The 23,225-nt window shown below is 39.2% G+C and overlaps 1 protein-coding gene across 3 annotated transcripts in view; it reads right to left on the bottom strand.

Annotated features, from left to right (window-relative positions):
• The window catches only part of ptpn12 (protein tyrosine phosphatase non-receptor type 12), a 40,699-nt gene extending 22,128 nt beyond the window's left edge, over positions 1 to 18,571 (bottom strand). For all 3 annotated transcript variants that reach the window (XM_030148777.1, XM_030148776.1, XM_030148778.1), the window contains exons 1-2: positions 17,987 to 18,571; positions 196 to 304 (exon numbers count right to left, since the gene is read on the bottom strand). In XM_030148777.1, coding sequence (XP_030004637.1) covers positions 196 to 304; positions 17,987 to 18,088 — 211 coding nt within the window. In that variant the 5' untranslated portion in view covers positions 18,089 to 18,571. The remainder of the gene's footprint in view (positions 1 to 195; positions 305 to 17,986) is intronic.
• Positions 18,572 to 23,225: the final 4,654 nt, after the last annotated feature.

Here is a 23,225-nt window from a genome sequence, read left to right as displayed (position 1 = left end):
CTACAGTAATTCTGGTCAACTGATTTACAGATCATACTTTTATTTACATGCTTGTGTCCCTTAGTTCAGGGTTTCTGCAGATATCAACAAGATAAAGCACTAAACTGAAGCCTATACTATGACCTACAGTCACAGTATGGGCTGCTCATGTAAGCATCATGTCCACAGTGGATTTGTTCACGTGTTCAGACCTACATGGCAGTATATCTTTATATCGGTTCTTCTTGACATTCTCCTCTCGCTCTCCTACGTTGGTAGGGTAGATCTTCTCCGTCCGGTATTTGGTTGATAACCGTCGTAACCTCTGGAATAAAAAAAGAGCACAAGAAAAAAAAAAAGTTGATTCCTTTTTCTGCAGCAGAAATCAATTGTAAGTATGTGGATGCCCAAACAGAGGAAGAGCCACTAGTTTTATACCTGTAAGTGTACGTATCTGAGTAAGAGCATACACCAGTAATGTATATGATGCAACTTTATAGGTGTTTAAGAATAAACCCAGACAATTTTAAATGTGTTAATCTTAATTTTTAGTCACACTCTTCTTTCTTGCGATCCCACATTAGAGGGGCCAAACTGATCAAACAGTGGCACACATCAAACATGGACATGCGTAAACTCTTATTTATACAACTCTACTGAATTGTCCTTCAACCAAAGCACACACTCAAACCCTCCTACAGCATTCACACTCTACCAGTACCATAGCAGCACCCTACTCACACACACTCCATCCCTCGTCTTAGCCTGGCAGTGCATGAAGTTAAGTGGGACCAAATCTAATAGTAGCTGACACTGATGAAGACACATTCAGTTAATGGAAAGAGAACAATTACAAGTCTTGTCTGACAGCGGGACAAAGCACAGCCAGTTGTGGCTCCACACTGAGACCCAGAAGAATTCAGAGGCAACAAATGTTTCAACCTATATGATGATCTCCGGTGAGAGGCTAAAAAGATGTTATTATATTACCGTTTCTACCCATTTAATCCATCTACTGGTATTAGAGGATTGCAGTCAGTGTTATTTACCCATTTTACTTGATAGAAATGACTGGTTTAATCTGAGAGGGAGGAGGCTTCAGCAACTTTATGAAACTGCCGATCAATTTTATTCAGTGACACTTATGCACAGTGTGAAATCTACCAGGGCTGAACCTAAATACTTGAGTATTTGGGTATTCACTCAGCAGGTCCAATTTCCAATTTTAAGATTTGGACATTCCCATTTATAAGTATACCCCATTAATCTATATACCCTCCTGAGACCCAACAATGCATTTTTGTCCTGTGTAAGGGAAAAGAGCTTCAAAGCTTTACTTAAAGAAAAAAAAAAAAAAAAAAAAAACAGAAAAAGAAAAAACAAGTGGTGCCAGGCACAACAAACCCCACCCCTCGCACGTATTGTAGATTGTAGCTTATTTTAGCATCGATCCATGTCTATGCATGTGTTGATGTCAGCATATCAATTGCCTCTATATATGTGCCAAGTTTGAAGTAAATTGAAACAAAATGGATGTTTTTTATAGACATTTCAAATTTCACCCATTATAAGTAAATGGGGAAAAAAAAGAAAGATTTTAGAAATTCCTAAAAAATTTGAACTTTGATCTACTTTCCCCAAAATGTAATCACATCTATTCTGGGTCACTGGCAATCTATAAACCCAATGGGCTCAATGCACAGCCCCACTACTTCCTGAATCTCAGGTGGGTCCTTTATTTCCTGTCTTTCATTATTGGACACACTGATTAATCCAGGTGTGCCTAATTAATTAGTAGTCACAACAAGAAGTAGCAGACACACCTGGATTAGTCAATGTGTCCAATAATGAAAGACAGGAAATAAAGGACCCACCTGAAGTTCAGGAAGTAGTGGGGCTGTGCCTAGAGTCCATTTGGTATTAATTCAACCAATAGTTTTGCTGCTAGAGTGTTAACAAACAAACAAACCAAGCCAAAAACAATACCCCTTGCCTCCCCTGTGGGGGGTAAAAACACTGTCTACTGCAAAGGACATTCCATTGAAAAAAGTAAAACGTTGTTGCATTATGCTGTTTCTAATCTAGGCAATTATTTAAAGTAAAAAAGCCAAAACTTTTACTCACTGGGTCTCAGGAGGAAATAGTAGCAACAGACAACCATTGCCCTTACAAACAATTCCATTTCTGCTCTTATACCCCCCAGAATCTTACACACCTAACCTTTAAGGTCACAATAAAACTTTGAAGAAATTCCAAAAACTGACATGACTTTTGCACAATAAAAAGTACCGCTGCATGACGCTAATTGCATTGTCATGACATTGCTCTCGAGGGCCTTTTTGATTCTCTTTGTTCATTTGCTTCCCTCCTTTGCAGAGACGGTGAGGAAATTAGGCATCACTCAACTTTTTCTGCCTCTGCCTCTCCCTCTCTCTCCCTCTCTCTCTCTCTCTCTGTGCGAGTCTGAGAAAGTCAGCGTGGGCGTTCAGGCTTCTGGAGCTTTGTGTGAAAAATGTTCCACCTCTTCATCTCCCCTCTCTGGCAGTGACTGCAGGCTTTCCTCCTGTTACTGTAACACAGGCCCATACTGTACATTACATCCTGATTTCCTGAGACACTCAAACCTCACTTCCTGTCACTGTTCTAACATTTTACTCTTCTATGAAAATTTCTTCTGTACAATGTGGTGAAATTTACAACAGTGAAACAGGGCCACACAAAGCCAGACACCAACAAATAGTATCTGATAATCCCACTTCTCACATCTCATCTATCAAAATGCACCATTCATTTGAAAATATAGCTTGAGTTTTCAGCTCTGTTCTTTTACTTTCTGTCAGTAAGATGATACAGGGCTTCACAAAGTTTCAGACAACTGCTATGCTCAAGCACTGAATATTGACAACTGTAGACAGGAGACACTCACATTTTCATGTTACATCACATAAATTCTGTAAACTAAAGGCCAAACAATGAGAAATGAAGGAAGAGGAAGAAAAACAGAGAGGTATATACTGAGACTGTGGGCGGCAACACAGCTGCATGTGTGTGGGGTAATAGTATTACAGCTCCTCTGGCCTCATGTGAATTACATTTCCAACAGAGGTCTGCTTCTGTGCTGGGCTTGGGCCCACGAAAACACACACTCGCACATTACAGTAAGATACACAACAACAGAAAAGTCGAGGGGTAGTGATTTGTGATGCCTATAACCCACAAAACACATTATGTTAGGGCAAGCAAGCAGAAAATTGTGCCCCTTAACACTTTGGTGTGTTTCCGTTTAGTCACTTTTTTAGTTTACTAACAACAAACTGCCAAATGTTAGTAGATTTTTCTAGTAAGTCAATCACTTTTGAAATTTTGCAGCACCTTAACCCACAAAGACCCAGACATCCATCAACCAAAAACATCTACTGATGTAAACTGTTTAATACCACTTCATTCACTAACCCTATCAATATATGTAAATAATTGGTGTAAAACAGTTTGTCATCTTTTCGTGGTCATCAGATATGACCCATTTGGATGTTCAGAGGCTCCGTAGTGAATGTGGAAACACGTTATCTTCTACAACATTGATTCACCAATAAAACCCATGGAGTTGGATCAATGACAGTGAATGGACACACTGGGTTTATGTTCAGTTAATGATAGATTTTACTGTAAAAGTCACATTTTCTTCAGTTTTCACTGTTTTGGTATAACAATACTCAATTTAAATCTGAGCTTTTAGGAACATTTTCATGGTCAGTAAATTAAATACAGGAAAATATCTGATTTACACTGATAAAATGCAAAATACAGAGGATAATATTATAGTAAAGAGTGATAAATCACTTAAGAAAGCTTAGAAATAAAGAAGATTTCATTTGGGAACTGACACAAAAGTAGTGCTGGGTCTTTTTTGGTTAAAAAAGATTTAGTTTTTTCTCTGTATTGTACAAAGCACATATTTCTGACAATGGATGACAGAATATCAGCAGCAAAGTACCACTGGAAAATAAGTTCTTTATTACCTCTTTCAAAGATAATAAAAAAGGTATTTCTTCACCTCTGTTCACAACTTTTTTCAGTGTGTCTTATGTGAGTGTGACTGGTCCATGGGTTTCTGCTTCCTGAAGTATACAGGGTATACAGAGTTAAATTTAAGACCTTTTTAAGACTACTTGGAACAGAATTTAATGCCCATTTCACAGCCTATTTCATTTGCCATACTGGCAAAAATTTGCAACTCCTAGAATTTAGTAAAATTTATGTATTTATTCCAACGCCTTGATTCCCACTGATCCAGGTCATTTCTCACCGGTGGCTGCAAAGTTAGCAATAACTGGTTCCTGATTCAATATAAATTGTCAGGTTGGAACAGGTGTAACTGAGTAGACCAACGTTACTTTCTTTGCAGCTTGTACATTTCCCAGACACATGTAAACACAATACAGCAAACAGGTTTATGGCAACATAACTAAAGACCTACCATATGAAATTTAATACCTTTTAAAGACTTTTTAAAGGTATTAAATGCAGATTTCTGAATTCAAGACTGAAGACTTTTTAAGACGCTGCGAGAAACCTAAGTATATGAGGAATTACAGGTGTCATTTTATCTGTGTTACATTAGTTGTTTTAGTAACTTTGCTAGTTACAGTATGACTATACATGAAAAATTCAGATGGTGTGGGGAAATTAAATCCGGTATAATGGACCATCTGGTACATCATCCAGCACTACTACTATGCTTCATGATTAAATCCAGCCATCCCCTCATGCTGATCATGAATCTACATCTGTTTTCACTGACATATATTCTGCAATTTCATTAACTGTGACCAAAATACATATCTCACAGTGTAAGACATCTGTTGGTCAGCTATATCTTAATATATCAAAACACTTAGGTGGAGGCCCTGCTACTGTCTGTGTCAAATGTTTCTCTGTACAGTCCCAGAGGCACAACCTGTTTCTAATTACTCTTACTTCCTGTCCTACATAAAGTACTCAGACACCAAATAAAGACACATACTCCACACAGTATATGAAACGACACAGCTTGTTAATGTACATGCATAAATAATAGGAAAGTCTTGAGGATGCAAAAGGAATAAAGCCAAAGGGAAGAGAAAGGGCCTGTGTCTGCAGTTTAGCAACTTCATGAAACAAATCAACTACCAAGTCTGTGTGTGAAAAGGAAAAAGGGTGAAGGACAGTGACAGAGTGGAGGAATTTTAAACGAGACGAAAATATGAGATTTTGGAGAAAAAGGAAGACAAAAAGAGGGGGGGGGGGCAGAAAACGGAAGAGAAAAAGAGAAGCAAGGAACAGAGCAGAGTAGCCAGGGCTTTTAAGAGCCTCTTGGCAACTAAGCTAATGGGTTCTTTTGTTCGTAGGTTCTGTCGTTCATTCACACGCTCCTTTACACACTCTGTCGCCTTGCACTAGCATCTGTTGTGGACATACTGAATGAAAGAGGCACACAGAAAGAGAGCAAAGAGAAGTAAATATCCTTGTTTCTGTCATAGTTCAAGTGTACTCTTCCATTTCATTGTTCTTTGGTGTATGGCAGTAAAAAGTATCAGATTCTGGACAATGATTACAACTGATGGATCAATTTTGATGACATGAATACACCAACTCTCACAGAAAACAACAAAATAAAGACGGATTAGACCAAGTAGAAACTGCAGCAAGGTGTGCCCTTCATTTCCTCTCTTTGACAATGGTACTTCTCTTTTTCCTTCAGTCTTTCTCTTTATTGTAGAAATGCAACCAAGCTTTTATGTTTATTCTATTTTATCACGTCAGGAAATATCACACACTTAAAGAGATGCATACTGCACAATAAATCTACTCAACACATCACATAAAAATTGGAAATTGGTAATTCAGATAAACTAATGGCCACCTAACTACTAGGAGCAGCACCTTACATTTTCACAGTCACTAGATCTGATTCTATGGAGCCAGTTCATTATTTTCAACATTTTTACTTTTGTTGGTATATTATGTACGAGCTACAACTTCGAGACACCACAGTAAATGAGGACGGGTGCTGAAACTGCAGTGAACTTGGATCGAAAACTTTCGTTGAGAAGTTTTCTTTGATTTTCACACATTTAAAGACAAAAAGGAACCAAAACCGCCTGCGCAGTACAGCTGTGGCTATACCTGCAAAAATGTGAAGACGATTAAACACACAAACAGCTGATAGACATCTTTTGATCAGTAACTATCACCTACACTTCGGTCAAATGTTCGTGTATCAAGGCAGATGTTTTTTAAATACATGTCAGTCCTTCTCAAATCGTTCCTGCACACTCTTTTCCCAGCCAACTTTCATATTTTGTATCGGCGTGACTTGCCAGTTTCCTGTGAATGCTTGACTTCCACTGCCACACATACAGGGCGTTTCCCCTAAATGCCCACTGCCGGCTTTACAGACCCCCTTCAGGGTACGTCTGAGTCACATGTGCTCAGAGAAACATTTCTTCACAATGACTTGACTTGGTCTAAAATGACTTAAAGATGCCAGGGCTGTTACTGTCCAGATACACGTATTGAGATAAAATGGGAGATAAGAGAGGAGGAAAAGAAAGACAGACTAGTGGAGATAGAGAAGAGGCAGAAAAGGTACAGAGAGGTATGAACAGAGAGATGTAGTTGTTAGTGGGTCTAACCTACTTTCTCTCTCCTGGCTGAATAAGTCAGCATTGCTGTGCTTCCCTGGCACACTGAATAATTCACACACACATATAAAGAGAGCGACACATCCTCTTTCTTGAACTCAGCTGTGAACACTGATTGGCAGAAAATATGCTCTCCTGCAGAAACAGCAGAGGAAAAAAAGGCCTGTATGTGTGTGGTCAGGAAGCGGGGGTGTCGAGAGCTAGTGACAGAGGCTGTACCGACGGTCACCTTCCATGCAGACACACATACAAGCTAAAATAGGTCACCCCTTACAATGCTCTCAGAAAATCCCTCTCCTGCGCTGCAAGCATTCGGGGAAAAGATGCACTGCTCCAGCACAGAGACTAAAAGGGTCTGTGTGGCTTTATGCATCTGTCACTCCACTTCCTCCCTCTGACAGCTCAAGAAGCTTGATTGGAGTTTTTATGTTGGCCATGAGTTTCTTTCAGATTATATGACATTAAAGCCAGCCTACAGAAGAAAGAAGTTCAGCAGCCATCTTTATATGTATGTGTGTTGTACAGGAAAACAAATCAACTGAGTAACTGGAACATGCAAAAGAAGAGGTATAATAATAAATTTAGCAACATACCGATGAGTGTTTGTGACAGAGAGAAATGCTTAGGTTTTAGTTATAACTAGGTCCTCGTGTCAGTTGTCTACTTTAAGTTTTCAGGTTTCACTCTCTAATCAGGTCCATCTCAGAACAAAACAACATGAAACCCCACCCAGGCCACCAGCATGAGTCAGGGGTCCAGAGTGATGAGTTTGTGAGACCTCCTAATTAGCCAAAGATCAAATGCAAAGATTATGTCCAACAACCAGCATCAGTTGCCAAGCTGAACAAACAGGCAAACAACACACACATGCATTGTGAAGTCATTTTCACTGCATGACTACTGGTCAATTTAGGTCAGTGGAGCAGTGATAGCATGAGTGGGCATGAACAATCACACACATACACAGACACGGGTGTAACAGCCTGTTATTCGCTGGCACAAAGCACAATGTGCTTTCCTTTAATCAGCCATCAGACTTCCTTCTCACTCTGTCACCGTTTTATTTTTGACTCCTAAACCATCTCACAGGAGTATTGCATGTCTTCTCTGTTACACAAGGCACAGATCCAGCAGGTCAGTTTGCAAACATGACAGCATCAAACATAAGGAACCCCAAAAGAAACCGGCATGATTTATTCACTTACAAACACTACAAGCAAGGAAAAATGTTTTAAACTAGAGCTGTCCAAAGACAGTATGTATGCAATGCATCAGTCTCAAACCTGAGGTGCAGGCATTTGTAATAGCATACACATTGTGAGTATGTGGTCTACAACATGGTCGCATCGACCGCAGGAAGCACCTGAGCTGGGCTGAAAGCAGCCTGGTCATGTAGATATCTAAAACCACAATCCCTTCTTGGTGCCCACTTCCTATGGGGGTTCAAATCTATGACATGCATGTAAATATAGACATTAATCGGTTGGGCCAATCGATCTGCATTTTCCCATTCATCAGTACTGGCTGACGTTAAGGCTGATAGTGGCTGACAGAAATACTGACTTTGAGGGAAAATAACACATGAACTTACAAGATAACAAGTGCTCCCACCTAGGTTTTTTTTTTTTAGAGTAAGTTTGATGTAGTAATAGATTATCAGTCAAGTTGTACATGCATGCACACACATGTACAGTATCAAGAACATGCAAGAAATAGTAAAATACTCTGAGGAAATGGTGAAATGTCAAATAAAACTGGTGAATAAATGCAAAACAATTACCAAAGGTTATTCCATTGTATTCCTAATTTCCCATACAGCCCATTTATGGCAACACAATGCAACAACATTACATCACAAATAGTGTTATATTGTGGCCAGACATATGAACAAATGAGCAGTTAAAGATCTGGAGCTCCTGTGAGGGTTAAAAGAAAATCAATAAAATTAGACAAAAACGAGGAAAAAACAACAGCATGCAGACATACACTTCAGACTATAGATAGTCTCTTGAGTCTTGGACCACTACTAGTGGCGCTACCCTGCAGCTGACTACCATGTGACTACTTCTGTGAAGCTCTGACTGACATTATTTTCACAGTAAGTCCTCCACTTCTGTCTGAAATTACTTTGAAAACTTGACATAAGGTGAAATATTGGGACATTTACAGAAGAATCAACGAAAAAGTCTGGAGCTCAAACACACCCACATGGGTCTTCTTCAGCTGTAGTTAAATTTATCAGAAAACTTATTAAATATACTGAAACATGTACTGGTGGTGGAGCTTTCCCGCTCTGAATCTAGGCCTGAAGCAGGAAGCAGATGTGGACAACCACATATAATCCCAATCATCTGGGACAGCAGCTCATTGTGTACAAGTGTGTGTATTGTGTTTGTGTGTATTAATCACTTCGCTGCTTAGATATTCTCAACCGGTATAGGGGCCAAACTGTGGCCTTGTGCTTATGAACCTGATTCTCTGGCTTCAACATGCCTACGTGCTGTTTTCTCAATCATGCTTGATGTATTTTTGGTATTTGAACGAATGTTTCTGTGAATTCCTAAGACAATTTGCAGTTTGCTAACTGGTTTTACAATCATTTCAGACTCATTCTTAAGAGAGTAGGGTAAACTATGTATGTTCAAATACAGTTGGGCAACACAGATGCCGCTGACAAGTTTATTTATGTGTGTCGTTACAGACAAGATGACTCCACCGTGTATTCATTTCCTTTCACCTACAGCTAGTCACACGTACATACTGAGAGGGCATGGCAGCACAATTTCCTGCATGTTGTGAGTGTGTTCTTATCTTGATCAATAAAGGTCTTTGGCCTTGTTGGCGATTCCACCATCTTTCATCATGAAAAGTCTCAGACACAAGCACAAATACACACATACTCCACAGCGGAAATATTGTGTTGCTTCTCTTCTCAGAAACACCCAGCTTAGGGGCAAATGGCTGGTTTCTGGGTTAAGCCGTAGGAGGGGGTGAGTGAGAAAGAAGGAGGCTTGTGACACCAAAGAAATTGGGAAGTCTTGTTACAGTAACATGAAGCGGGCTTACAGTGGTTGCAACACATACATGCGCGCACACACACACACACACACACAAATAGCAGCCGACCCCCTGCAGTGCACACACATCAAACATACGCACAAACAAGCTAATAAAAGCCCAGGGACACACAAACCAGACTTCTCTGTTTAGCCAGCAAAAGAAGATTTAAGGTTTAAAGATAAAAGTTTACAACCTAATAAGGGCATTAGTTTTTTTAGTGGGTTTTCACATTTTTCTTATTTGAACTACGACTGCAGCTCAGAACAATAAAGTCAAATCGATTAAGTCAATGATACAAATTTATCGTGAAATTTGTGCAAATGACATTAAAAAAGAACATATGACAGAAGATATGCACCATAAACATGGGTCCAGCATGTGATCAGATAAATAGCCAGTTTACCTCAGCTGTTACAAGAAAACAAGAGTATAGCATTTTGCCTCATTGTAGCTCAAATGAAAACAAAAAACCTTGAGGGAAGAGCTTTTCAACAGTGTTCATATATTACTTTTACATACATATAGAAAAACCCAGATCTCTAAACAAAGGATCATATATTATTGTACGTATCACTAATGTGTCCGCGGACAAGTAGGCCTATAGATACAATCTGCTTATTTCCAAACTGAGTGGAAGTAGTAATTGTAGAATCTGAATTTTGCTTTAGAGTATTATAAGTCTTGGCTGTAGTACATGATGGTGTTGCACAATTAAGCCTATTTCTTCAGAACAAATATAAGCTTTATTTTCATGACTTTAGCTGCTACTTGTCTGTACAGATACACCTTACTGCCCTTTAGTCAGTACGACTGTCTCCACTGTGTTTGTTTGAACAATCCTAAATAATTTCTACATAGAGCATAAAAAAGTGCACCTTAAGAAACAGACATTACTGGAGGCTCAACTTCACTGAACGACACAAAGGGACTAAGGCCTGATGCACACAAAAGTCCTTGTATGTTTTGCCAGTGTGATGTGTATTTATCTATGACAGTTTGTATACAGCACAAATAGAACAGCTGAGATTATCTACTGAATCCTAACATATTTGTACAAGCACTAAAATTGCACAATAAGTGTACTGACATACAGAGGTGTGAGAGGAGAAGGGGAGCCCCCAGTGCCGGTGAAAACTGTTGCCTCGCAAACACAAACCCACAGGAACACACGAGTATACACATTTGCACATTTGGCATTGTCACATCTAAGTTTCTTGCTTACCTGTGAGTGTTTTATATGTGCCCAACAGGACACGTTTGATGGATTCTGTGTTTGCACATTTTCACTTTCTTTGATGTGCTGTTGATCTCCTATGCCTTAAACCTGTCTAAACCACACGTTGAGACCAATGCTCCTAAAAGCAGGCTCAGCACATGTAAGCAAGTGACGGAATTCAGATACAATCTCAAATCTGATCACATTACACATGCAGTAAGCACTTTCAGCACTTCCATCTTATGGTTTGCTTTAAGTTGTGTGTTTCTAGTTTACTTTCTGCGTTGTGTGTTTCTAGTTTACTTTCCACTTTAAATCATGCTAATTTTCTTCACCCCCATTTCCAACTAAACTTACTTTTTAACAACACCTTTTGAATGTGTGAGAAGATTTTTACACCTCTATAAAGGCACTTAAAGTGCATCCTCCTATCTCATATGTAGCCTGTAATATTCAGGCATCTGTTCATATGCCGACGTCTGTTCATGTGTCCCATGGGACACCTGGCACCGAACAGACGCCAAATCACAGTGTTTAACAACACTCGTTCTCCTTTCAGTAAAGTCCGATTTTGCATAAGCAAAATTCCATATTTTTGTTTTGGCATTCACTGTATATCTTAAAATGAAACTTGCATTAAAAAAGTAATTCATACAGTATCAAGAGGTATTTTTAAAAGGCTTGTTTCCTGTTTGTTTTAAGGCTGCATGTGGGCCTAATTGTTACAGTTTCCCTTTGTACAGGGGTCACTAGCGGAGTTCCCTCAGCTTGTATGTCTATCAAGAGCTGTGTGTGTTCAATCAACCTTCTATTGAACTCACAATTAATACAGCTGTTTTCTAAATCTCAATTAAAAAGAGCATTAAAGCTACCAAGGGAAATAAAATACACACGTTTCAGCAATAAATGAAGAACAATGGCCTAAACCTTCCTGTTCATACATTTTTATACCCCCTATACTTCATTCATCCTTATTCAAAAATCCCAACTATCATTTTAAAGTTGAATTAGGATGTTCATGTTATTGTAGCTAATTGCAACTTAGATATTTGTTAAGCAGAGATAGTAGCCTAAATAGAGAGATTTCTCCCTATTTGTGAGATTTAAAAATATTATGTACTATATTATCACTGAACGTTCATGTTAACCAACCTGGCCTGACTGTGGTGCCTTAAACAAAGGGTTACAGAAGAAATGACAGAGAAAATATATAATGTTGAGTCCAGGAGTCTGCCTCATGACGCAAGTTTCTACTAAATTTCAGTGTCCATGCAATAGATGGTTCCACAAAACCAAACAATGGCTATCTTACTTGTTTCACAAGGGTGGTTATCAAGTGACTCTGTCAACCCACGACTTTCCAAACCCGTTATTAGTGAACTTGGTAAAAGAGCCTTTTTTTTTTTTTTTTTTTTTTTACAAATGGCCAGTTATGAAGGCTGTAAAATGGGCACATCTAAACAAAAGGATTCGGAAAACATTAAAGATTTTGGGTCAATGTGTTCAATGCCACAGCAAAAGACAAACCATTATAGTAAACACAACACATGCACATTACTCAAAGAACTCCCCATGGCATGGATAACAGAGGGCAATCTTCCCCTGGTGAACTCATAATAACCCAGTCTGCATCTGCTAGCTAGTTCATTAGTCATCTGCAGGGCCCACAATTTCTTTAATCATTTTCAAGAAAATGACCAACAAATGTCTACAAATATTTTGATTTTTGGGAAAGACACTGGAGTATAAATAAAATGTAGCACAAGACATATGTAGCTATACATGTCTTGGCAACTTTAAATAACCCATTAAAGATATCCTGAGAGCACTACAGCACAATGCTCTGCCAATCCTCCTCTCATTCCACAATATTATTAAACCACAAACATCAGCTGGTGCCCCTGGTTGGGTTAACTGACCATTCTGAGTCTGAGTAGATTATTCTGGAGTGCTACATTGTTAGAGAGAGAGTGAGAAACATTTCCAGTCTCCACCTGCTTATTCATGGATCAGAATCCATGTATGAATCCTGAACCCATCCCCTATCCTGCTACCAAATTTGATGAAATGTAGTTTTTATTCATCCTAACCGACAGAGACATGGGTAGGCAGACAATAGCCACTTTAACACAGAGATCCCTGAAAAAAGGTGAGATGGTGATCCCACCTTTTTTTCACCAATGACCGATTTCCACAGCCAAGTAAAAACAGTAACAGAGGTGAAGACAGGCTGGACTTCTACACAGCGGACCTGTGTTCCAGAATCAAAGGGGCGGTGATGCAGCGCAGCATATAGTGTGACGTATAACTTGCGTGTTGGAAATACCCTGAGCATAGTGGTGTTTCTAACCTCTCCAGAGTCAGTCTGTCTTTCACCATTCCACAAATGTTAGTATGGATAGAGTCCTCCGCCTGAAGTGACAGCAACTCATGGATCTCGGCGTCTCCCCAGTTTGACATCTTTCGGGTCACGTTGATATGTTTGTTTACTACAAACGGCCCACGCTAATTTTTAAAATCCAACTGGCGTGATTGTCACACACGCAATATGTCATCAAAATGACACCTTGGTAGCAGAATGAGAGGTGTTCCTTTTACACAGAATTCCAGAATCATGATTCCACCTTTATCACAGCTCTGTTACTACCTCCAGAGGCATTACAGAGCTGTGACAGAGGTGGGACCAAATGATCCACCATTTCATTTACACAAGCGTCGTTCTGGAATAAAGGCGAAATATTCCCATAACAGAAGTGCTGTGTAAAAGGGGGTAGTGACCACAAGACCTCCTCAGTGCAGTTAAGATTGTATATAAGCATAAATTTCTAATGCATAGATATTAATAGAATTATAAAATAAATCTTCAGAATTGTGGTGGTTTGGAAGACTAGAAGTTGGTTGGTTCTAGCATAAAATGACACTCACCAGATGAAATTATCCACACTACAGGATTGCATATTTGAACTAGACAGCTCAAACACTAAAAACAAACCAAAAGATACAGCATACAGTTTGTATGTAGTAAATCCCAAATCACAATTGCCCATCCAACAGGATTATGACATTTTAATATTTTGTGAAAGGCACTGCACAAAATAATATTTGTTTAAATTAGAGCTTACTGCATTTTGGGCCGTATACTGTGACTGCCCCCTTGACTTGGCATGCATTTGTGTGTCAAAGTTCACTACAAGTGAGTTCTCCAAATACCACAACTCAACATTGGTTTACTGTGCTGCCATGAGTAAATTATGCCACAACAGTTCTTTAAAAAATACATCGTAAAATGTTGCTATCGTAAATAGTAGGGCTTCCACAGATGTATTGCTGACTCACAAATGCATGTCTCTTCGAAATGCCTTCGTTGTTCAACAGGGAAAGTGCATACTTGGTTAGGAGGGCCTGTTTTAAGTGGCTAAAATACTGTTTTGCTCTGGGCCCTGTCCTCAGTACAGCGCTTTGCTTCTATTCCAGTTCTGTGTGTTTCTGTGTGTGTTGAAGACAATCTACAACAGGTAATACATCAAAATTAGGTAAGTACCAAACCTCATAAAAGCCATCTTCAAATAACCTGGAATATCACTTTAAAACTTATGTTGATATGATCTGTCTCCACTTGATATCTGGCTATCTCTAACCACAGAACCAAATCCTGCATCACATTTTACTCTATATTCCATGGGAGGTTTTACTGTCCCACACTATGCACACCAGAATTACTGTAAGTACATTGCATCAACAAGACAGGTTGGTTATGTGTTTCAATACGAACTACAGGAAATCCCTAAAATTAACATCACTCAATGGAGACACGCTAATTTTGAGAAAAAGGTCTGAAGACGTTTTCAGATGGATTGTGATCATGGCTGAATACCAGGACAAGATACTTCTCACATCTAAATACCATGTTGAATAAATGTAAAGTGTTCCTATTTAATCAAACAGCAGAAAAAGAGTACTGAACAAAGCATATAATCTGTGACTCGTTGCCCCACTCGAGCACTGTAATTATGTCTATAAAACACATGCTATATATAAACAACAATAGGCAGTTAAAGTGGGTGTTATGTCAGGGTTTTCTAGTGACTCAGTGTGAAAAGGAGCACACCCCATGCCTTTGTGGCATTCTGAGTTTAAATCCAGCAACTGAAAGCTTCATATAAAGCTCAAAATTGGGTACTAGAGTCCAGCACAGACCTATAGCATGTACAGTACATGTTAGCTGTGGTTGATGAGTCTTGATTGTGCTTGGTACACTGGCACACATTCACCTGCGCTCCATCAGAACAAGTTTTCTTGTCTACAAGCTGGTGTGGTTACTGAATAATTTAAATGTCTGATGAATCTCTTAATTCACTAACTGATGTTGCCAGCTGAGAGCAAATTTAGCTTGAGGACCTAGTTATACAGATGCAATAAAGCTGGCATTCAGAAGGCCTGCATGCACAGAAATAATTTCTGTAATTAACCAGGGTGGGGAAATAATTTTGATTAAAGCAGTTAGATAGTCTACGGTGTTCTGACTACCCCAAACATGGAGTTTAAGAGCCAAGTTAGTGTGTGAAAGGATGTAGCCTAAAAGTCAACAGGAAAAATGCTTCACCGAAAGAAATTACTGTAAGTAATTACTACCTGAATGGTCACAAAACATTGGTAATTAAAGTCGAGCAAACAATCAGCAGTATTCTGTATGTTTGAAAAGAGGGTGTGGGATAAAAATGAAGGCTGTCATCTTCAGGACCTACAAAAATCTACAAAAATTGAGAAAGAAACGCTCAACATATCATAACTCAACAAGATTTTTAAAGTTCAGAGGGTTTTACAATGGTTTCTCTGGAGGATGCACCAAACTGTGAAAATATTGGCTGATGCAAAAACCAATGTTATTTTCAGTTTATTTATCTGATGTTAATATTTATTTCTCTTTCTGGGCCAGAGAAACAAACAAATCTTTATTATAAAACCATGAACTGCTAGAGGGCTTAGACTTCCTAATAACTCTTTGAATGAGCTCACACTAAATCACACAAATTTCTGAAGGAGCTTTAAATAAAAACAACAGATAAACATTGGCCATGGCCATGACTAAAATGTCACTTTATTTGGACATGCGCAATGTCAATCAACAAGGCTGTTTCTGCATCCTGATTTCTGACAACAGAGGACTGTAGCTATAGTAGGTTGTAACTTAAAACATAAACTCATCAAATACAGGCAGAGTAGCACAAAAACAAGCTTATAGTATATGTGTAGAGTACATACAACATGTTACCTGCAGTCAGTAAACTTGCACACAGAAATTTAAGAAAAATGTCATTATTTATTTCAAGGTATTATTAATAAGTACCTGGTATTACAATGAGAGTTCAGGAGATAAGTGTAATTCTACTGACTTGAATTAAGAAATTAATGACCTGTAAATAAGTCAGTGACAATCTAGTCCTAGATTCTTCTACTCTTCCCATCATCCATAAACCACTTCCTAAATACCTCTCACACACCCCAGTGGTTTTTGCACAATATCTGCTACTCCTTCTTTTCTGAAACACACACTCAAATGACAGAGGAGGCCAAGCAACCTGAATACAATTTGACTCAAACGCATATAGGCCTACTCCATACTTTCAAATAAGAATAAGTTATGTGTCTTATTTCAGAGACTGAGCCAGTGCGGTTGTATAGCTTTTATCCAAAGTGTGCCCAAGAGTTGATAAGGCTCTGGATTGAAAGCCAGGACAAAATGTTATGAAATGGGCCAAGAAAGAATGTTGCAAGCTCCAGCAAGCAGCTTGCATGAAGTAGGGAGAGGCAAGTGTGTGTTTGCAACTGTAGGCTAAAAGAGAAAAAGTTACCACACAATCAAAGTACCTAACAACAAAACAAATCAAAATACTTCATTCCCTTTGATGTAATCTCAAAGGAACATAAAGATTACTGGCTGCTGTGAGTTTAACTGCAACTAAGACCTATCTAATAGTGGCTCAGCTAATGGGTTGTTTTAAGTCACACTTGCACTTTTATAAATTCAGATCTTAAATGAACTGTGCATTAAATATACTGACACTAGGCTGCATGCACTCTTCACTTCGGTCAACATTTCCTACCACTGCTGATTAAAAACGGTACAAAAGATGACACAAATACTACAGTATTGAGCTGCCATTCATGCTGCTGATATTTACGTATTTCACAAGCCTGGGAGAAGTCCTATTTTGAGTCCAGAATTGCAACACAACAACAGTAAACCTATGACTGATAATCACTATCATTTTACAGCTCCTGGTGCTAGTTTGTGTACTGCACATGAACAAACTCATACAACCAAATACAAGAAGAGTGCATTTAGTTCTACTTTCACTGAGTTTGTATGAGTATTTCACAAATTAATACATTAGTTTCCTCTAATAGTCTCAAAACAAATGGCTCTACATGGCTTATGTTGTAAATGTTTCTTATATTCTATTGCCAAGAAAATGCACAAGAGTATTACAGATGATCCATTGGAGATGCATGAAATAATGCTTAGTCTGGGGGCAGAATATTCGCCTCTTCTCTTCAGTGCACTGTAGCCTAACAATAAGTCATGCTTAACAGACTGGAGCTGTAAGCAAATAGCCACAAACATGCTGCACTTCAGTTTAGCATTTACCTGTAATACCCGCTTAACAATAACAACGCCATTTAAAAAATAGCCAGAGGCTGCGAAGTGACGTGAATGTGTGTGATTTGACTGTTTTCTTCATTTTAAAGAAACAGCAGCCGGTCTGTGGTTTGGGAGACAATACTAGGCCGCCATGTAAAGCCTGGAAATGGGAGGAAAAGGAAGAGGGCAGTGTGTCCGCCCCTGTCTCACCTCCTGGGGGATACAGGGAGTCAGGAGACGGGGAGAGACGGGAGGGAGGAGGTGGGGGGGTGAGAGGGTGGGAAACAGGGGGTCAGCGTGGACGAAAGGTGGACATTATGGAGGAAGAGAAGTCTGACACAAGAATGGAGACCAGACAGACAGGAGGGTGAGGAGGCTAGGAGGCTCCTGGTATGTTTGACCCACCATAAAGTCGCTGCCGAAGTTGTCCTCTCCCCTCTCCTCGTCCCCTTCGCTCATGGCCTTCACCCCTTGGATAAACTTTCTCAGGATGCCGGCTTGGTCCATCTTTAAGTCCTCTCGTAACGTATCCCGTTGCCTTTTTTCCTTAAAAATAGCCTCCCAAGTAGCTAGGGAGGAGTGGATATTAAAATAAAACAACAACAAAAAAGACACAGGGGGAAAGGAATAGGGGGGGATAAAAATAAATAATCTTCACGGATCTTCCCAGGGAGTCATCGTCGGTTCACAACACAACACCTTTTTTTTTTTTTTTTTTTTTTTTTTTTTATTATCGCCCCATGTTGTTTCTCCCTTTCCTTCTTTCTTCTGGGCTGCTTTCACAACGGTAACGATTAGTCCCAAATAAAAGCGGCGGCGGCCCGGTTTTCAGCCGTATAAACAAGTTTACGAGCGTGACCTAACATAAACCGTAGACTCTTGGGTGTATAAGAAAATAAAATTAACGCAAAAAGACAAAAACCCGGTCTGGTCAGTCTATCTACCCCTCCCTGTCTACCTCGGTTGCCACATTCACACACTGCTGTTCGTTATTCGCTACTGGGGAACATCCGGACTGGGCAAAGCCAACGGAGAGATAAGCCCGCCTCTTCTACAATATACCGGCCTCTGATTGGGTAGAATTCACCAGGAATTGGACTTCCATTGGCTTAGCTGGATGTACGGCTGAAGAAGAGCCACACTTTATTGGACAGATTGTTTGTCTGTCTGCTTGGACGTGTGTCGTCACCGTCATCGGTATAAAAAAAATTATCCCAATGTTGGAAAAAGTCAACATAGTGAATGTCTAAGCGTTTGCTTAGAAAGGCTTGCTTCCTTGCGAAATGATCAAATTAACACACTCCACCCTATTAATTAAATTATTTGTATTTTCTTGAATAAACTTCTTAAATGTCTTTCTTCCAAACACACAAAGCAAACTGATAAATTGTAGGTTGAGTGTTAATGAAATGTACTTATATAAGAATCCATTTGTGTATCCCTTCATAAAATAGAGATTATTTGCATGACAGGATTAATGGATTACCAGACAGACAGACAGACAGACAGACAGACAGACTGACTGACAGACATAGATAGATAGATAGATAGATAGATAGATAGATAGATAGATAGATAGATAGATAGATAGATAGATAGATAGATAGTCCTAGAGATTATGTAAAGCCCTGAGCGAAGAAGCAGCTAACAGCCAGCAGATTAATGGGTCAGATATACTATATAATCTGGATTAAAATTACGCTCAAAATAGAAGCCAACACACTTCTCATGAAGTATCACAGATACAGGTCACATGTTTGGGTATGTATGTAGGTCTTATTTTCCTGTATACACATTTAATATGTCTGCTTTAATTTTATTGAGAGAGTGAAAAACAAACAGGGAAACACATTGTTTCTGCTGTAGTTCAGTAGTTGCAGCAAATCAAGCTTGCAGGTTTTGTTTTAACTGGTGAGTGAGCGCTTAATTGTTTTTGTAAATCTGAATGTCTGTCCCTCCAATGCGATAGGGAAATGTCACAACTATCCATATGCAAATCTATGCCAACAACAGCACTTCAGTAAAAACACCCTAATAGTGACAGGATTAATGGTAAAGAATGCTAATGTCCCTGCTGAAAGCATCAGTGACACATTAAATGCTAGTTTTGAGCATCGGGTTCATTTAAAATTAATGTAACTGACAAACTGATGAGAAAGACAGTGACAGAGTGAGAAGCACAGAGGAACAAAGGCATAAAGAGGCAAATTGGTATTCTGGATAGACCTGTCAAGAGACAGGAACTCAATAAACACTTGTACATTATTAACTGTCGTCCAATAGACATGCATGACCCCCCCCCCCCCACACACACACACACACACAACTCGAATCACTTTGTTGTCCTTTAGTTCTACCACTGACAACAAACAAATCCTTCTATTCATTCTGCGAAAGACAGAGATGGAAAAGGGACGCTGTCTCAGAGCCAACAAGCTTTATACACAGACACTGAAAGTGCTGTTTTGCTGCTCTTGTCTTTAAACTCGCTTGTTATCTCACTGGACGTGCTTTTATCATTTTCTTTGATTTCTTTGCCCCTCATTCTGTTTTTCTTGTTGTCTATATTTACCAGACATTAGGGACACAATTGATTTTTTTGTCTTCAAGGCCTGCTTTAGACTCTCTTTTCTCTATTCTCTGTCCTCTCGCTTTTTAAATTTTATTCATCCACGTCTGTCGTCCCCACTCACATAGAATATAAAGCTGAATCTAAGAGATGATGCATTGTGGTCCACTAAGTAAAAGTTTACTTAATCTCTGAGGCTCTGCGGTCCTGTAATTCAGTCAAACATCTTAATTCACATGGGGTTCATCCTTGTCCTCTACGCTTCCACCAAAATTCATGAAAGCATTGCTGTGCAGTTTGTGTGCAATCCTGCTGACAGAGACAAAATCACACAAAAGATCTCATAACCTCCTTCATGGCTGTAACAAGCCTCTAACTCTGTTCTGAAGATAGTTTACATTTTCTTCCTTTTGTTTAAGTGTTTCAGCAATACTTATGTTTCTGCTACATGATCACACAGGCCACCAGGGCCATTATGATGTCTTCAAACATAACCATAAACTCAAATCCCAAAAAAGGCACAGTTATGTTGTACATTAGCCTGAGAATGTTGGAAATGTGTAGAAATGTAGACAGGAGCGTATATTGTGGTGTGTGCAGTTTTATTAGTGTATTACTAACTGTGTCCATGTTTGTGGTTGGATTTGTTTCTTTCCACTGTATTTCAGTGCAAACAGGTCAAACAGACTGAAGAGACAAACAGACATCAAATCCTCCATGGTGGCTGTGACTTATGGTTGTATGGGGAATAATATTTTCAGGCGGACCTTATGGCCTTCTGAGACCCATCCCCGTCTCTGTGTTTGTTGCTCCCCTCTCTCAGCACTGGCTCTGGTTACTCTGGATGGGATCTGAACCTGACCTCTGACCTCTCAGAGATGAAACAAAAAAAAAAAAGAGGATCCCTTTCGGTTCATATCATTATTCCCTGATCTGTTCTTCCTTCTTTGTTTATACTCAAGGGAGTCTTTCCTGTGTGTGTGTGTGTGTGTGTGTGTGTGTGTGTCTGTCTGTGGGTAGGACATGGGCTAAGGAGGAACATACCAAATTTTAACCCATAAAGACCCAAACATCCACTGTTGACCAAAACATCTATTGATATAAACTGTTTAATAACTGTTAATCTTTTCAATACATGTAAATAATTGGTGCACAATGCAGTTTGTCATCTTTTCATGGTCATCAGATATGACCCATAGTGAACATGGAAACACTGTCATCTTCTACAACTTTTCACCAGTAAAACCCATGGAGTTGGATCAGTGGCTGAGGTTGGAGACGTTTGTTTTTATGTATTTTACCGAACAAGTCACATTTTCTTCTGTTTTTTTCTGTTTTGATATAATAACCTTTGAATTTACTCTGAGCTTCGATGAACATCTACATGATCAGTGAATTAAATATAGAGAAACAGATTATTTTCACAGAAAAAAATGCAAAATGCAGAGGATAATATTGTAATGAATGGTGATAAATAATTTAGGAAAGGTTAAATAGAGAGAAAAATTCATCTGGGAACTGACACAGAAGTTACACTGGGTCTTTATTTAAAGTAGATTCTGGAAAATTTTCTCAATGAAATTTGGTGTTGATTTTAATTTAATTATACCTTGGTGGACATATGCTCCTGGAGCGGACTTTTTTTTTTTTTTTTAACCTCTTTGCCTTCTCCCCTACTGTGTCACTTTCTCACTATGGAACTCCTTCCTCTTCAACCCTCTCTTTTATCTCTCTGTCGTTCCCTCTCTCCTTTTCTCCTTTTTAACCCACCCTCTGTTTCCTTCTGTCTTTCTCTTTCAGGAATGTGCTGTTCAGAAGCAGCTGAGTGGTGGAATGTTGCTGTAACAAGCCCATACACAACCCCTAAAGAGGGAGGCTCCTCACACACGCACACACACATACTATCACTCTCTTCACGTTCCCCTCTTATTCTCGGCTAAACGCTGACTCCCTCTTTCATCCTTCTAATGTTCTGCCTTTCCCACGTGTGCTCGCAGTGCACAGCAGAACATGAAGCGGCCTGTTTGGGAACAAGCATGAGGAGTATATTTTGTCCTGACACAAACACACAAAGCGAATGTGTGTCTGCCTGTTGCAGTAATAGAAGAGTGAAAATGTCTTCCCTCAGGCTAGCAGAATGACTCAGTAGTATGTTACACAACTCCTTCATGGCATCCCTTCTTTACTCGGTTTACTTGAACATTTAGTAAAATCCAGAGAGTTACAAATTAAAGAAAATTTACATAAATTAGTAGAAAATTAATGCAGAGAAGTTATATGCACCTCCTGATGAAAATGCACCATCCAGGTCACCAGCAGTAACTGAATGGGCTAACAAGTATGAAGATAATGTGAATCACATCCCTAAATTCATTCATTTATTTATTAAACCATCAGAAAACACAATGAGGAAAACTTTAATTTTCAACAAAGCAGAAACACATAAAATAAAGTAAATACAGACAGAACATAAGGCATAAATAAACAAAGATTTCCCTTTACTGTTACCAAACCCCAAAATGACTCCAGTGCAGTTTGTAAGACTCACACCTTTTTGGGATACTAAATCACTGATGGACATGTATATATAGAGTGAAAGAAGAAGAAACCAGATACACCTATGTGCAGACCCCCAGAAATAGAGGATCTCAGAGAGAGCAGTACTTAAATACACTGGGATCAGGTGGAGAGTGCACCTGAACAAACACTGTCACAAGTGTTACTCATTTTAATAAACTTTTTTGCGTATATACATCATTTCATTACATAGTATTAAATTATTAAGCTTGGCAAAACAAAAAAGTAAACAAAAAACTCAAGTGTGTGTGTGTCTGGAGGGGACAGAGTGGTGAGTTGGGTGATGTGGCACTGCTTGGTCCTGTTGTCTATGTGTATATGTTGTGTGTTTTTGAGTGCAGCAACACCCTCAGTACAACCCTTCCCTCAACAAATTCCAGCCAGCCTGTCTCTGTCTTCACCAATGTCACACACACACACACATGCACATATACTCACACACTGGCAGCCAGACATTGGTGGTTGGACGCTCTGTCAGATTTAGACGCGTAATTACTG

This window comes from Sphaeramia orbicularis, chromosome 12 (assembly GCF_902148855.1).
Source record: "Sphaeramia orbicularis chromosome 12, fSphaOr1.1, whole genome shotgun sequence".
NCBI lineage: Eukaryota > Metazoa > Chordata > Actinopteri > Kurtiformes > Apogonidae > Sphaeramia > Sphaeramia orbicularis.
This window is presented reverse-complemented; position numbering and strand designations above follow the sequence as displayed.